We start from the raw sequence: 13,370 nt of genomic DNA, 5'->3' as shown, positions 1-13,370 counted from the left end.
ACGTGACTGCGCGGGCGGCCACGGCCGCCTTTGATGCGTCGTGTGAAGGCATCTTGGCAGGGTGGAGGGAGCCCTTGAAAGGCCGTTTTCGGTTTCTGCATCGCGGCCCGTTTCTTCCCTTGCTCCCAGGGCCTGCGCTCCCCGCATCTCCCTCAGACTGACCGGCTTTCTAAACCCGGAGTCGGGTTTGGGCGTGGCGGAACCCCAGGCCTGACCTAAGGGTGACGTCGAGGTTGGGGAGCAGGAGGAGGGACTCCTGGGGGAGAGGCAGCGGAGCCGCAGGGAGCCTGGGAGGCAACGGCGGTCCGAAGACGCGTCGCTGGCGCCGCTGAGGGGGAAAGAGCGTGGCCGAGGGCGGCGTGCTGGCCTCGAAACGAACCGAGAGGCCAGTGCGGCCGCCCGATGTTGGTCGACGGGCGAGGCAGCGGTAGAAAAGGAGTGGGAGCAATGAAGTCTCCTCATGAACGTGCTGAGGGAAGGAGGGAGGAGATTTTCGTCACAAAACAAACCATATTGCAAGGAAGTGCAGATAGAGGCTGGCAGAGGGGCACAAGAGATACAATCCGGTAGGGCATATTTGGAGTACCTCAAGGAGAGATTGATCCATGAGGGGCAGATGAAAACTTGAAAGCTTAGGAAGAACAAGGAAATCCCAAAAAGGAAGTGTTTCAGTGTTTAAGGAGAATGACCAAGAAACAGAATGACCAATTCAAACATTTACAAAAATTAATGGCAACCAGGGAAAAGTTAGGCTTTCACTGAGTATGTGAAGCTATTATAACCAGGGCAAAATTACTAAAAAAGAACTATGAATAGGCATTGTGATGTTCACTCCCCTGTGGTTTAGTAATTCAGGTGTTGGATTAGGATATGGGAATCCAGGTTTATTTCACCCGGCATTCAGATACTTTCACATGCAGCAGTGAATTATTTGCAGCCAACTGGGGTGTCCCCCCAACGATGGCTTCTGAGTATTAAATGGTGGATAAAACTAAGTTGAAGTGTTACTGATACATCGAAAATTATGTAGATTGGATTTTAAGTACAGTAGAGTCTCGTTTAACCGACCTTCACTTATCCGACATTCCGTCTTATCTAGCGCCCCTAAAAAAACACAACATGCATAAATCGGCGACGAGAAAAGTGTGCCGCTTGTTTGCGAGCATGAGTGTACTCTTTCTTGTTGCTCCTGACAGTGCGGCGCCGCAACGCAAAAATCGATTGCAACAGGCGCAGCGGATTGGTTTTTTTTCTTTTTTTACCGCACTCAATCGTTACTGCGTGTTATCTGACATTTTCGCTTATCCGATGTTCTGCCGGCCTGTTTATGTCAGATAAGCGAGACTCTACTGTACTTTTCCTGCGCATGATATTCCTATCTCACACTAGGTAATGCTTGATGGGGCTGGGGAGAGGCAGAAAACTACCCCGAAGGGTGAAAGAAGTTTTGTTGTTCCTTCCCCACATGAAACCACATGTTTTCCCACTAGTGTGGGCTGTAGATAGCAAAAGGTGATATTGCTAAAAGTGTTCTGTGGGAAGAGCTCATGGGAAAGGAAAAGAGCCATAAAAGCCATTTCAGGCGAGAAGGTGGCCATTGGAAACCCCCTCAATGTGCAAGTTATTCAATCACATCTTTTCATGTGCCCCAAGTAAAGAAAACATGGACTGTTGAAAATAGACAGCTGGTTCCGAAAAGTTCACTTTTGAGCAACAGCAACAAAGGAACATGTATTCTTTGCTGCAGCTAATGGATCTGTTAGAAGCATTGGGTTGACCATTGCAAGAGGTGACATATTTTATTTATTCATTTCTTACTCTTCCTAATAACCCATCATGCAAGCTTTTTCTGGCCATTTCTGGTTGTTACTGTGTGTTGTTTTCGTTAGTGCAGCCAGTATGCAACATGAGATCCAATGGGGTCTGAACACCTGGGTCTGGACCAGGTTACCTGCAGGACTGTTTCTCCTTTATCTGCCTGTCCCACCAGAGCAATAGGGTAGGAATGCTCCAAATCCCTTCCCTTAAGCATTGTCACCTTGTGGGTTCTCAGAAGTGTGCCCTTTCTACTGCGACCTCTGCTCAATGGAACACCTTTGCCCCTGGAGATCTGACAGGTGCCCACCCGTTTAACCTTCCAGAAAGCACCCAAGACCTGGCTCTTTCCCCCAGTGCTCAGATAGGGTAAGGTCATAGTATGAGAATGTGGGGTTGTACCACCATACTTTTCTGTTTTTCCTTTTTTTGGTTTTATTGTTTTAGTTGTATATATGGTTTTTATTATTGGGTGTAAGGTGCCCAGAGTTTGGTTTTAAGATGGGTGGCTAAACAATTATTTTAAATAAGTAAGTAAGTAAATAAAATAAATAAATAAATATTAAGAACAACAGAAGGTAAAATTATGAAATTATATTGATTAATGTACATTTTTGTTAAAGAGAAGAAATCTCTCAGCTTGGAGATACTGGCCTCTTAGAAGGTATAAAAGAAACTAAGCATGCTGTTAGCAAAATGATGTTTTCTTCATCCTTTTGCATGGTCATCCTCTCCTGCTCCAAATATATCCACCCATCACTGCTCAGCATCAACTGGCATATCCCTTTTTGGCACCTGAATCCCACCCAATTCATATTCACTTCTGAGTATGTTTACACTTCCAAGTTCCTGCTCAGAAATCCTATTGCCAAACCAGATTTCTGTCAGCCTATATCTGTATGTTTGGTTCTGTTTTCCAAGTGAAGAACTTTGTAATTCTCTGCATTACATGTCATTTTCAGTCCATTTCTCTTAATTTGCTAAGATGATTTTGAATTTTATTTCGTCAAGAGCATCAGTTATTTACTGAATTCCTATACTAGTCTTCTCTTTGGAGAAGTCCAGGAAAACAAGAAACAGAACAATCAGACCATCTGAGATAAAACTCTTGCAAGAAAAACCAATGACAATCAGTACAAAAATAACAGAACTACCTTGTTTTTCTATTGGTGTCTGGGCAAATAGACCTTCCCTTATTATCTAAAAATGAGCTGTACTTCCTTCAGAATTCTTTGCTTGTGGCTAGTGCAAGGGGGTGAAACTTACCCTGCTGATCTTCTTGTAGAAGCTGAATGACATTGGGCAAGGCAATCTTCTTAAGGACTTAAGGTCTAAGACAGACATATCTTTACAGACTAATCTCAACATCTTAATTGGATGTGATAGCTAACAAGTGGACAATATAGTAGTTTCAGGACCAGTATTAAGGGGTCCCATTTCAAAATCAGGCAGCTATATTCTGCGCCAGTTGCATCTTCAAGGGTACCCCATGTGGATTGCACTGCATTTGTCTAACTCTGAAGTTATCAGGGCCTGGAGATTTCTATACACATTAAAGATTTTTTTCTGTTGTTGTAGCTTTCCCCTTGCTCCATGCATTTCTGGTTTTTGTTCTTGAATCATGTCATATTGAGTAAAATTTGAATTCTGCCTGTTCTTCTTCCCAAACATAAATTATCTTCTACATAAGCTCATTTGTATAAGGTAAAGTCATTGCATTGTTGGAAGTTTGTTTCATATCCCATACATTTCTATGGATTCTCCTCTTAAACATATTAATTATAATCAACATCATTAAAAATAATTGCAAAAATAGGCCTTCCAATATTCCATACATTTATGTGATCTTCATTAAAAGAATGTAAGAACAGCCTGCTGGATCTGGCCAAGACACATCTTAATCCAGCATTTTGTATCCCATGGTGTCAACTAGATACCTTCAGGGGGCTCATAATCCCAGAGTTAACACTAAATCTTAAAAACTATATATAATTTTTTTTTATCCACACTCAAATCGTGACCGATTGTGCAGCGACTGCCTGGACGAGTCCCTGCAATTTTCATGGCAAGGTGTTTTGGAAGTGGTTTGCCATTGCCTTCTTCCTAGAGTGGAGTCCAGCTGGTGAGCTCAGGAGGTGGGGTTTCCGTTGCTTCGCGCCTTTTTTGGGCATACGTGGCTTCCGCGTTACTGGCAACTGGTCCTGTCTCCCATGTAAGGCACCGCCAACATTTTTCCTTCCACTGGGGTGAGAGTACCCATTTATCTACTCGCGGATGCTTTTGAGCTGCTGGGTTGACAGAAGCTGGGGAGGAGACAGGAGCTCACTCTGCCATGTGGAGCTGGGCTCGAACCGCTGAAGTGTCGACCATTTCTGGCCGGCAACTTTCAGCATCATTAAGCTGCTGTGCCACTGCGTCCCCGAACTAATAGCTTTTGAAAAATGTGTCGTCCCTCAATTTATCCACCCCCCTGGAACTGCAGAAGTTCTTTGCACAATCCACATTTGATATGCATTGTTCTGCATGGATCCCTTTTTCCTTCTCTTCATCCTCATCATCATCATGGATAAATATGCACAAATACCAATTTATTCTTTTCTGCAAAAGCAAAGGAAGTGGTGCAATGGAAGTGCTTTCTGCCCTCCCAATATTTATACAGTTCTTCTCCTACTTTTATGGATGGTATTATACCTGCCCTCATGGATGTCTGTCTCTCCTTACTTCCTGCTATTCCACCTTTCTATGCTAAAAGGTCTTCTGGGGTTTATATCCTATGTGGATCCTTTTATGAGATGCAAGGTTAGTGTTCATTGTGAAATTTTTCCCACAATAACTGCATTGATATGATTACTGCCCTGTGTGGATTCTCATGGTAAGTAAGGTTCTTGTTGAAGTTCTTTCCACACTCCATGCATTGATAGGGTTTCTCCCTGGTGTGGATCCTTTTATGGGCAGTAAGGTGACTGCTCTTTCCACACTCCATGCACTGAAATGGTTTCTCCCGTGTGGGTATTTTTGTGACAAGTAAGGTTGCTATTCTTACTGAAATTCTTTCCACACTCCATGCATTGGCAGGGTTTGTCCCCAGTATGGATGCTTTTATGGGAAGCCAGATGGCCACTTTGAGTAAAGCTCTTTCCACACACAGTACATTTATAGGGTTTCTCCTCTGAGTGGATCCTTTTATGGGATGTCAGGTCACTGTTCCATCTAAACTTCTTCCCACAGTCCATGCACTGATATGGTTTTGCCCCTGTGTGGATTTGCTTATGAGAAGTCAGGTGACTGCTCTGAGTAAAACTGTTTCCACACTCCAAGCATTTATAGGGTTTCTCCTCAGTATGGATCCTTTCATGGGAAGTAAGGTCACTTCTCCATCTGAAGCTTTTTCTGCATTTTCTGCATTTATATAGTTTCTCTCCTAAGTGGATCCTTTTGTGGGAAGTAAGGGAACTCTTATACTGAAGTTCTTTCCACAATCCAAACATTTGTAGGGTTTCTCTGGAGACAATGTCCAACCAAGGCTTTTCCCATGCTTTTGGCTTTCATACTGTTTCCCTTTACCGTGGGTTCTGTAATGTTGATTTAAATCAGAGTTTTCTTTGAGTACTTTCTCATAGCTTAGACACACCCCTCTTCTCTTTCCCTTTAGATTTTGTTCCAAGATGAAGTAATGAATTTCCATATACAGAGAAGTGAAGAACTCCTCCTCTTTCTTGTTCAATTGCTTTTGATTCCCAAACAGCTCTTTTTGAAGTTCACTCTTGATTGATTGTGATGACCCCACCTGTGGCTCTATATAATTCTCATTCTTCTGCCCATCACCTCCTGGAGAGAAGAAAGAACATCTCAATAAGTAGAAAGAGGGATCAACCTGCAAGTTCTGAACAATTATGACATTGGGTTTTCCTTCCTATGGTACAACTCTGATATCTGTTTCCATTGGGTTAACGAGAAGTAAAACAGAAGAACAAAACTGAAGCAAGGCTGATCAAAAGAAGCTTCTACAGACCAGCTGGATTTTTGCCTGCATGTCTCTAGTGGCAGGTAGAGTTTTTAGATGGTGTCATCCCTTGGGTTTATGTGAATGTTGCACTGGCTTTGCATTTTCCTATATATTCCCCATGTATATAAACTGCTTTGCACTCAACAAAACTAACTTATAAATAGCAACCCACTATGCTAGAGACAGATGGAGGAAGCGTAGAATTCTAGTTTTAGTTAGATGAAAATAATGTTTTTAAAAATCATTTCAGCTTTAAAGGCAAATATCACCTGTCAAAGTTCAGTAGCAGTGTTTACAATTATGACATCTACTGACATCCTCATTTGAATCTATGGCATTTTCAGTTTTGGAAACATCTAATTTATTATCATGATTATTAACTCCTGTGACACAAAGCCCTCTACAATTATCCTTTATAAAATTCTGTTGGTGATGAATCAATTTGATATGCAAACTTGAAAGGCTTAACATAATAAAGAGTAAGAGATTCCTAGTTTACCTAGACAGTTGGAAGGGGTGATAACATAATACTATAAGCTTAAATAGATCTTAGACTACATCTTATTCAACAAAAAATATTTCAGACTTACTGGACTCCATAGTGCTTACACTGAAAAGGCTTGAAGAAATTGGCATATTAATGAGATTAATGCTTTATTTAAACATATGCTGTGTTATAATGGTTCTATCTGGGGGGAAAGTTATCACATGTGTTAACTATACAATAGGACAAAATTTAATATTCATATTCTTTTTAACTAAACAGGTAGTCCTCAGGTTATAATGGCAATTGGGAGCAGAATTGCCATCGCTAAGTGACACAATCATAAAGTGTGATGTCATGTGACCACATTGCTTAGTGATGGCAGTTCTGGCAGTCCTGGTTGCTATCAATAAGTAAGGACCACATGGGTCGTTAAATGAGGACCTCACACGATCGTAACTTCCAACTACCTGCCAGCTTCCCCATTGACTTTGCTTGTGGGAAGCTGGCAGGAAACATCGGAGATCATGGTCACGTGACTGCGTGCAAAGGCTGGAGCTCTGAGGACTGGTTGTTAAGTCCCCCTTGTTTAGTACTGTGAGAAAAATGAATCTTTGAGTGAAAAAGATAAGTTTTTAGAGACCTCAGATGAATGGGATCGCCTTAATAAGATTGAAACATAAAGGCATGTGGAAGCATCCTTGAAGGTGATGTGAACCAGGCCAGTTGTAAACTCCTTATCACAAACATTCCCATAGCAACCTGGGCATCTGCACCTTGAACTAATTTGTGTCTTCTTCTCTGTGACACTATTGTTTTACTAGCAGATAACAGAGAGTAACTTGAGAACTATTGCTTATTTAGGTATGGCTGCATCATCATATGTATGTGTATGTTCTTTTTCCCTTCCCCTTCTTGTAGAACTGTATAAATATCAGAACATCCATTTTGCCTGTAGGGGAGTGCCTCCCACTAACTTCTGGTGGGGTCCCCCTCCAGTACGTACTGCTCAATAAACACTGCAGTGAAGCCTTGATTATTCTGCATTTGTGTCCTGCGTTTTGATCCCACAGTACCATCGCAAGTTTGAACGGTCACTGAACAAATGGTCGTAATCCAAGGACCACCTGCATTCCTATTGCATGGAAATTGGAAAGCTAAATTTATGGCCCCAACTATTCAATGTTTTGTAGAATTGATGTTATTAGCAATTAATGAATAAATCACTTATCCACATAGCTTAGTTATGGATGATTAACATGAAACAGCAGTGGGTCAAAATCAGCAGGTTGATGGACATAGCCTTACAATGCAAGCTTTTTATACACGTATCATTTCACAAACATGCTTGAAAGAGGTGGAGCTTGCATCTTGTTGATTTTGATTCTCCCCAGAGATCCTGGTATAATGAAATATGTTCAGTCATTAAGTCGTGTCCGACTCTTCGTGACCCCATGAACCATATTGCGCCAGGCCTTCCTGTCCTTCACTGCCTCCCTGAGTTTGCTCAGTTTCATGCTCAGTAATGAAATATACCCATCATTAATTGAAATGTTTATGTAGAACTTTTATGTATGCATATGGATCTGTAGTTATAGCCCTCTATTAGAGAGGTATGGTTGATTTTACTTTTATCTTTTTTCTTCAGTCAAGCCAGAATAAGTTTTGGAATTTTAGGGAAGAAACAGGCCAATCAACCTGGCTAGAAAATGCCTTCTTCAGCTATTTAAACCCTCCACAAAGAGAGTTGCTTACCCAGAGAGGTCACATTCCTAAAATACTCCAGCATGACTTCCCACTGGAGGGATTTTTGGTTGGAATCTAGCAGAACCTGCTCCTCCTCAGTGAAAAATACTGCCACTTCTTCAAAGGACATGAGACCCTAAAAAAGGAAAACAAGTGTCCCTATTAACAGATGGGCTCAGGAAGGATTTTTCTTGTCTCCTCTAATTTGCAAATCTTAAAAGCAGTTATTTGCAATGGATGAAATTAGCATTCCCCTACTGGAGTCAAAATTCAGTGCAAAAAAATGGACAGAACTCACAGCATCTGGCTGATGTGATATCTGGAGCAAACTTTTACCAACTTTATTGATTCTGTTGTATGTTGAATTCCATTCAGTGCCAACAAGAAGTTTATCCTGGATGACTTAGAAACACCATCTTTCAGTATCTCTCGCCCATCAGGGGCAAATATTCCCAGAAGGAGGTCCTGAGAAACATTGGCCTGACATTATGGCTAATGGATGGTAGCGTCTCTGAGAAGCCAATGTTATGCCCATTCTATGTGAAACTCCTATGACAGCCCTCAGGAAGCAGCATGAAAAGCCATCAATCTTCAGATGACACAAAACCTTAAGTGTCTTATGAGAGATTCCAGGGAAGCTGCTCAAGATCTGAATCACTGGTTAGATGGAAGCTAAAAACCTGAAGCTTGCTCCAAGGGGCTGCTGTTCTGGAAAAGGACTGATTCTATAATAATAAACTTGCCTTGGATGGAGTAGGATACTTCTTGAATAAAATGCATTTGCAGCAGTGGACACTCCTACCTGAGTGGGAACCCCAAAAGCTGTTTCTACTCTACCATAAAGTAGAGACATTTCCACAGGTACCATCAATTTTGTTCCATTCTCTGAAAGTGAGACAATAATAGAGGAAATACATGCTTTAAAAAGATTCTTACTACAGTCTTTTTAAAAATAATTTTTATTGAAGATTTTAATTACAGTGGTAAAAGCAAATACAAACTAAACTCAGAAAAAGAAGAAATAGAATAAAATGTGCAAAGAAAGAAGAAAAAAAGAAAAAAATATAGGAAAAAAGACAAAGAAAAAAGAAAATTACAAAGAAGTGGCTTCCAAACTTCTTAACAGCAGTTATAAATGCATTTGTATCCCCCCCCCAGGTTTCATCATAATTTCCTTCTTTCCATAATCTACCCTTTCTAATAATCAAATCCAAAAATCACAAGTTCATTTTTTTTCTTTTTTCAGCAAAAAGTCTATAAGGGGTTTCCAGTAACTAATAAATGTAGTAGTTGATATTTCTCTAAGCAAACAAGTTAATTTTGCCATCTCTGCTAGTTCCATCATCTTCACCAACTATTTCTCATTGTGGGTATTTCAAAGTCTTTCCATTTTTGTGCATATAGTAGTCTCGCAGCAGTAATCATATACAGTATAAGAATAGTTTTCTGTGGTTCTTTTCTAATTATCCATTGCTCCCAACAAAAAAGTTTTAGTTTCAGTTGAATATTAACTTTTAAAATTCTTTGATCATTGTTTGTATTTGAACCCAAAATTTTCAGGTTTTTTTACAAGTCTACCAGGCATCGTACAATGACCCTTCACATTTTCCACATTTCCAGCGTAAATTTGAAATACCTTTATACATTCTAGACAGTTTTTCTGGATGTACCAGAAAAAATACCAACGGTACATCATTATAAAACATCTCTTTTAAGTTATAACATAATGTAAATTTCAGTCTTTTTAACCACATATTTTCCCACTGTTCCATCAATATGTTATGTCCAAAGTTTTTAGCCCATTTTATCATATGCTCTTTCACTTGTTCTTCTGTTTCAAATTTCAATAATAGTTTTAGATTTTAGCAATTACATATTCATACACAATTCAACTTCAGATTCTGTGTTCTGCTGTTCAATTCCAAATGTCCTATTACCTATCTTAAATCTTTCTCTTCTTACTACAGTCTTGAGGAAACCTGCACACAACGGCCATTCATGCATGCCTGTGTTTTGATTGTAAAAGAAGCACATGAATGAAAATAACTCAAAGAACTGGGAACTCTTGAAAAATTCACTATGCTTAGAAGAGTCTCCCTTACCTAGCAACATGTCTTGAGTTTCAACCTCCTGGAAGATCTCCCCAAAAAGTTGGTCCTGAGATGGTCTGGACAGATCCCTCCTTGCCTTGTGACATTCAGAGAACATTTTGGTGACTGGCCCTTTCAACTGAGACACCAGTAAGGAGCAAAAAAGAAGAGGAGTTAGGAGAACAGCACACAGGCAGCAAATAGGACTGTTCTCTTCTCTCCTAGACACTATTGCCCCATATCAGTTAGTGGACTGCAATCATAGTATCAGAGTTCGAAAGGACCTTGGAGATTTGGGACATTATCTTAAAAAAATTGAACAATTTGCCTAAAGAGGAAAGAAAAGCTGAACAGGCATTTAAGAATTCAAGAATTTTGTACATTACCATATACTGTTTGAACAAGTGAAGTTCTCTCACCTGCACTTCTCCCTGCTTCTTCTCCTCTGCCTGGCTCAGGAGAAATCCTTCTGCAAGGGCCACTGCCTGGGAAATGGTCTCTGGTCCACATTCCTTGATCCAGCTCTTCACCTCTGGGGGCTGGATGGCCAGGAACTGCTCCAGGATCACCAGGTCCAACATCTGAGCTTTTGTATGTCTTTCAGGCTGCAGCCACTGACGGCAAAGCTAGTGGAGTTGGCTGCAAACCCTCGGGGTCCTTTAGCCTCCAGGTAGCAGAACTCCCTAAAGTATTGTCGCTGTAGATCCAAACTGATGGTGTCTTCTTCCAGAACATTTTCTCTGGTACCTTCCCAGAATTTCCTGCTAGTGCCAGCCAGGAAATGGGGGACATTGCCTGTTCCTTCCCCCACTGAGTCCATTTCCGGCCTTCAAATGAGGCTCCAAACAGGACCTAATGTTCTTGTGGCTCTCCTTTCTTCTTTCATACACAGAAACAGAACTGCATAAATTGATCCCTGATAGATTTCAGAAGATGGTTCAGCAATTTCTGGTGATGAGCTGTTTTTGTTTCCAGACAGGAAAGCAACAAAAGATATTTGCAGCTCTCAACCTGAGGTGGAAAAGAGAAAAAAAAAATAAGATGGTCAGGATTACAAGGAAAAGAAGAAGAAAAAATCAGTGACAGCCAGTGTGCCATAGTGGTTAAGATGATGCACTGGCACCAGGGACACCCAGGTTCAGGTCCCCCCTCAGCCATGGAAGCTCCCTGGGCCTCTCTCATTCAGCCTGGACCAATCCAGCTCACCTCTTAGGGTCATTCAGGTGGGAAAAACAGGAGGAAGGAACACTGTCTTGAGTTCTGTATACAAGTGGTAGAACTCTAACAAACCAGCAAATGTTGACTTCCTCCGTATTGCAATCTTCACTTGTCTTATATTCTGCTTTACCTACACTCTTCAACTCCCAGAATTCCACATGTCTCAAAGTTGCCAAGTTTGAGAAACACTGCACTATAGTGTTTCCAGTGCAATACAGGGGTGAAGGTGCTGGTCTGTCATGGGGGACATCCTGGTTCAAGTCCCGTCCCCCAGTAGCTCCCTGGGTGACTTTAGATCAGTGTTTTTCAAACTTGGCATCTTTAAGATACGTGGACTTTAACTCCCAGAATTTTGGGAGTTGAAGTCCACACAAAGTAGCCAAGTTTGAAAAACACTGCTTTAGACCAATCCCTAAACCGCTCCACAGGTCGTTGTAGGGAAAAACAGAAGGAAGTGCTACATGGGCCACCTTGAGCTGCTGAACTAAAGGGATGTAAATCAAAGAAGAGAGGGAAAAAGGAGAAAAATGTGGATGTTTATCCAAGGCCCTGATACAATCTTCTCGTTTGAAACTTCTGCCTCTTGGAATCTCTTTATTAAAAAAACAAAACAAAAACATCCAGAATAACACTGGGTCAAACATTTGCTACCTGCAGTCTCCCTTTTCCATCGTGATTTGCTGACGATCATTCTTCCATGTGGAAATTGCTCCTCTGCAGATTCTTTCTCGGTCCAGCATCTTCCCCACCCAGGAGCCAAGAGGCTTTGAAGTGGAGATAGCTGGGATGGCGCAGGACTGGCCTTTCCTCTGCAGAAAACCAGAACTCTTCCTAAACCACCTTGAATGGGAAAATGCAGAGAAAAGATCCTTTGCAGGACAGGCTCCCCACCAGCAAGCCAGGGCCCCTCCCCAGATTGGGAAAGTGGCCACAGGGGAAGCAGTCCCAGGCTGGCTCAGGAGTTGAATGCTTCTGTTGGAAGAAAAAGTTATCTTACCAAGTCCGTTTCTGAGCCGGGAGTAAAGACACTGATGAATTGCATGAAGTTAGGAGATTTATTCTTCACCCAAGTGCAGAAGCAATGACAGCAAGCAGTTAGGTGGGCGGCCGCGCTGGGCACCCTCCCCACAGTACCTTATATACCTTCTGTTACATTCAAACCCACGTTAAGATGTCATGACTTTCTGATCCAATCAAAGCCAGTTACCTTGATCCATACTCCTCCCCTTACCCAGGACCCCTTTCTCTGATGCTGAATAAGGTTCTTCCTTTCTGTATGTAAACTAATTTCTATCAACTTGAGTGTTAACAGCCATATGTAAACTATCCTTTATCACTCTGATTGTCCACCAGGCGCTGTCCTGATTTACATCCCTAAGAAACAAGGTCAGGACCGCTTATCTTTCTTTGTGAGGGGTCATCTGAACAAGAAGAGACTATCAGGTCAAGACAGTTTATCTGCTTACATGAGTTGCCGCCTTTCCAGTCAGGAAGAGACAAACCATGAGAGCAATTAACACATCCTTGAGATTTTGAAAAGTGTTAAAGGTCACATCCTCAAGAATGCAACCTTTTGATAATCTAAAGTACAGTCAACCATACATACAGGAAAGGGAATATTGGCATTTTGCTAGGCCTGCTTTTACTTCATATTATACAATATATAAAGATAAATGTTTAAACATCTAAATGTCTTAATATATAAAAATGTCTACATGCCCCAACCTTCTAACACTTCCTTCCAGGGATCCGAGTGAGGGAGGGGTTTGCAGGCCTCCCGGGCGTCTGGAGACGGGGACCTCCTGGGAATTGCAAGGAAAAAACCGGCTGAGCTGAGCTGAACCAGGCAGGGCTCTGCCTTTGCCCTGTCTTCCCTGGGTCTCTTCACCCACCGCTGATGGTCCTTCTGGAGGGTCCTGACCTCTTCCCCTTCCAAGCATTTGCCCCAAGGAATCTGTTCAGAAGAATTTGAGCAGCTGGAGACTGTGAGATTTGCCCCGTTCGACAGAGA

At 41.7% G+C, this 13,370-nt stretch overlaps 1 protein-coding gene, 1 long non-coding RNA gene and 1 pseudogene across 3 annotated transcripts; 1 reads left to right on the top strand and 2 right to left on the bottom strand.

Moving 5' to 3' along the window:
• The first annotated feature begins 158 nt into the window (after positions 1 to 158).
• On the top strand, positions 159 to 7,335 carry LOC148214497 (uncharacterized). Of its 2 annotated transcripts, none has more exons than XR_015798056.1 (2): positions 159 to 566; positions 5,468 to 7,335. It is a non-coding gene; the product is annotated as an uncharacterized LOC148214497 (long non-coding RNA). The 2 variants fall into 2 exon arrangements; XR_015798057.1 differs by lacking the exon at positions 159 to 566 and adding an exon at positions 1,797 to 2,184.
• Positions 2,212 to 5,452, bottom strand: LOC148214498 (uncharacterized; annotated as a pseudogene).
• A 64-nt stretch (positions 7,336 to 7,399) lies between the features above and the next one.
• LOC148214496 (putative zinc finger protein 75C) lies at positions 7,400 to 10,722 on the bottom strand. Its single transcript, XM_088151210.1, has 5 exons — positions 10,561 to 10,722; positions 10,154 to 10,280; positions 8,854 to 8,936; positions 8,061 to 8,187; positions 7,400 to 7,440 (listed from the first exon to the last, which is right to left on the bottom strand). The coding sequence occupies exons 1-5, from the start codon at positions 10,720 to 10,722 to the stop codon at positions 7,400 to 7,402; spliced, it is 540 nt and encodes a 179-aa protein (XP_088007336.1).
• Positions 10,723 to 13,370: the final 2,648 nt, after the last annotated feature.

Source organism: Python bivittatus, unplaced genomic scaffold (assembly GCF_059951505.1).
Source record: "Python bivittatus isolate LINGU-HERP-01145 unplaced genomic scaffold, Pbiv_v1 ctg000650_np1212, whole genome shotgun sequence".
Classification (NCBI taxonomy): Eukaryota; Metazoa; Chordata; class Lepidosauria; order Squamata; family Pythonidae; genus Python; species Python bivittatus.
The sequence above is the reverse complement of the archived record's forward strand: the minus strand, read 5'-3'. Positions and strand labels throughout refer to the sequence as shown.

Coding starts and splice junctions, on each gene's coding strand:
- LOC148214496 (XM_088151210.1), bottom strand. CDS start 10,722: ATGTTGGACCTGGTGATCCTGGAGCAGTTCCTGGCCATCCAGCCCCCA. Junction 10,281..10,560: donor AGAAGCAGGGAGAAGTGCAG/GTGAGAGAACTT, acceptor CTGGTGTCTCAG/TTGAAAGGGCCAGTCACCAA. Junction 8,188..8,853: donor CTTTTGGGGTTCCCACTCAG/GTAGGAGTGTCC, acceptor TTCCTTTTTTAG/GGTCTCATGTCCTTTGAAGA.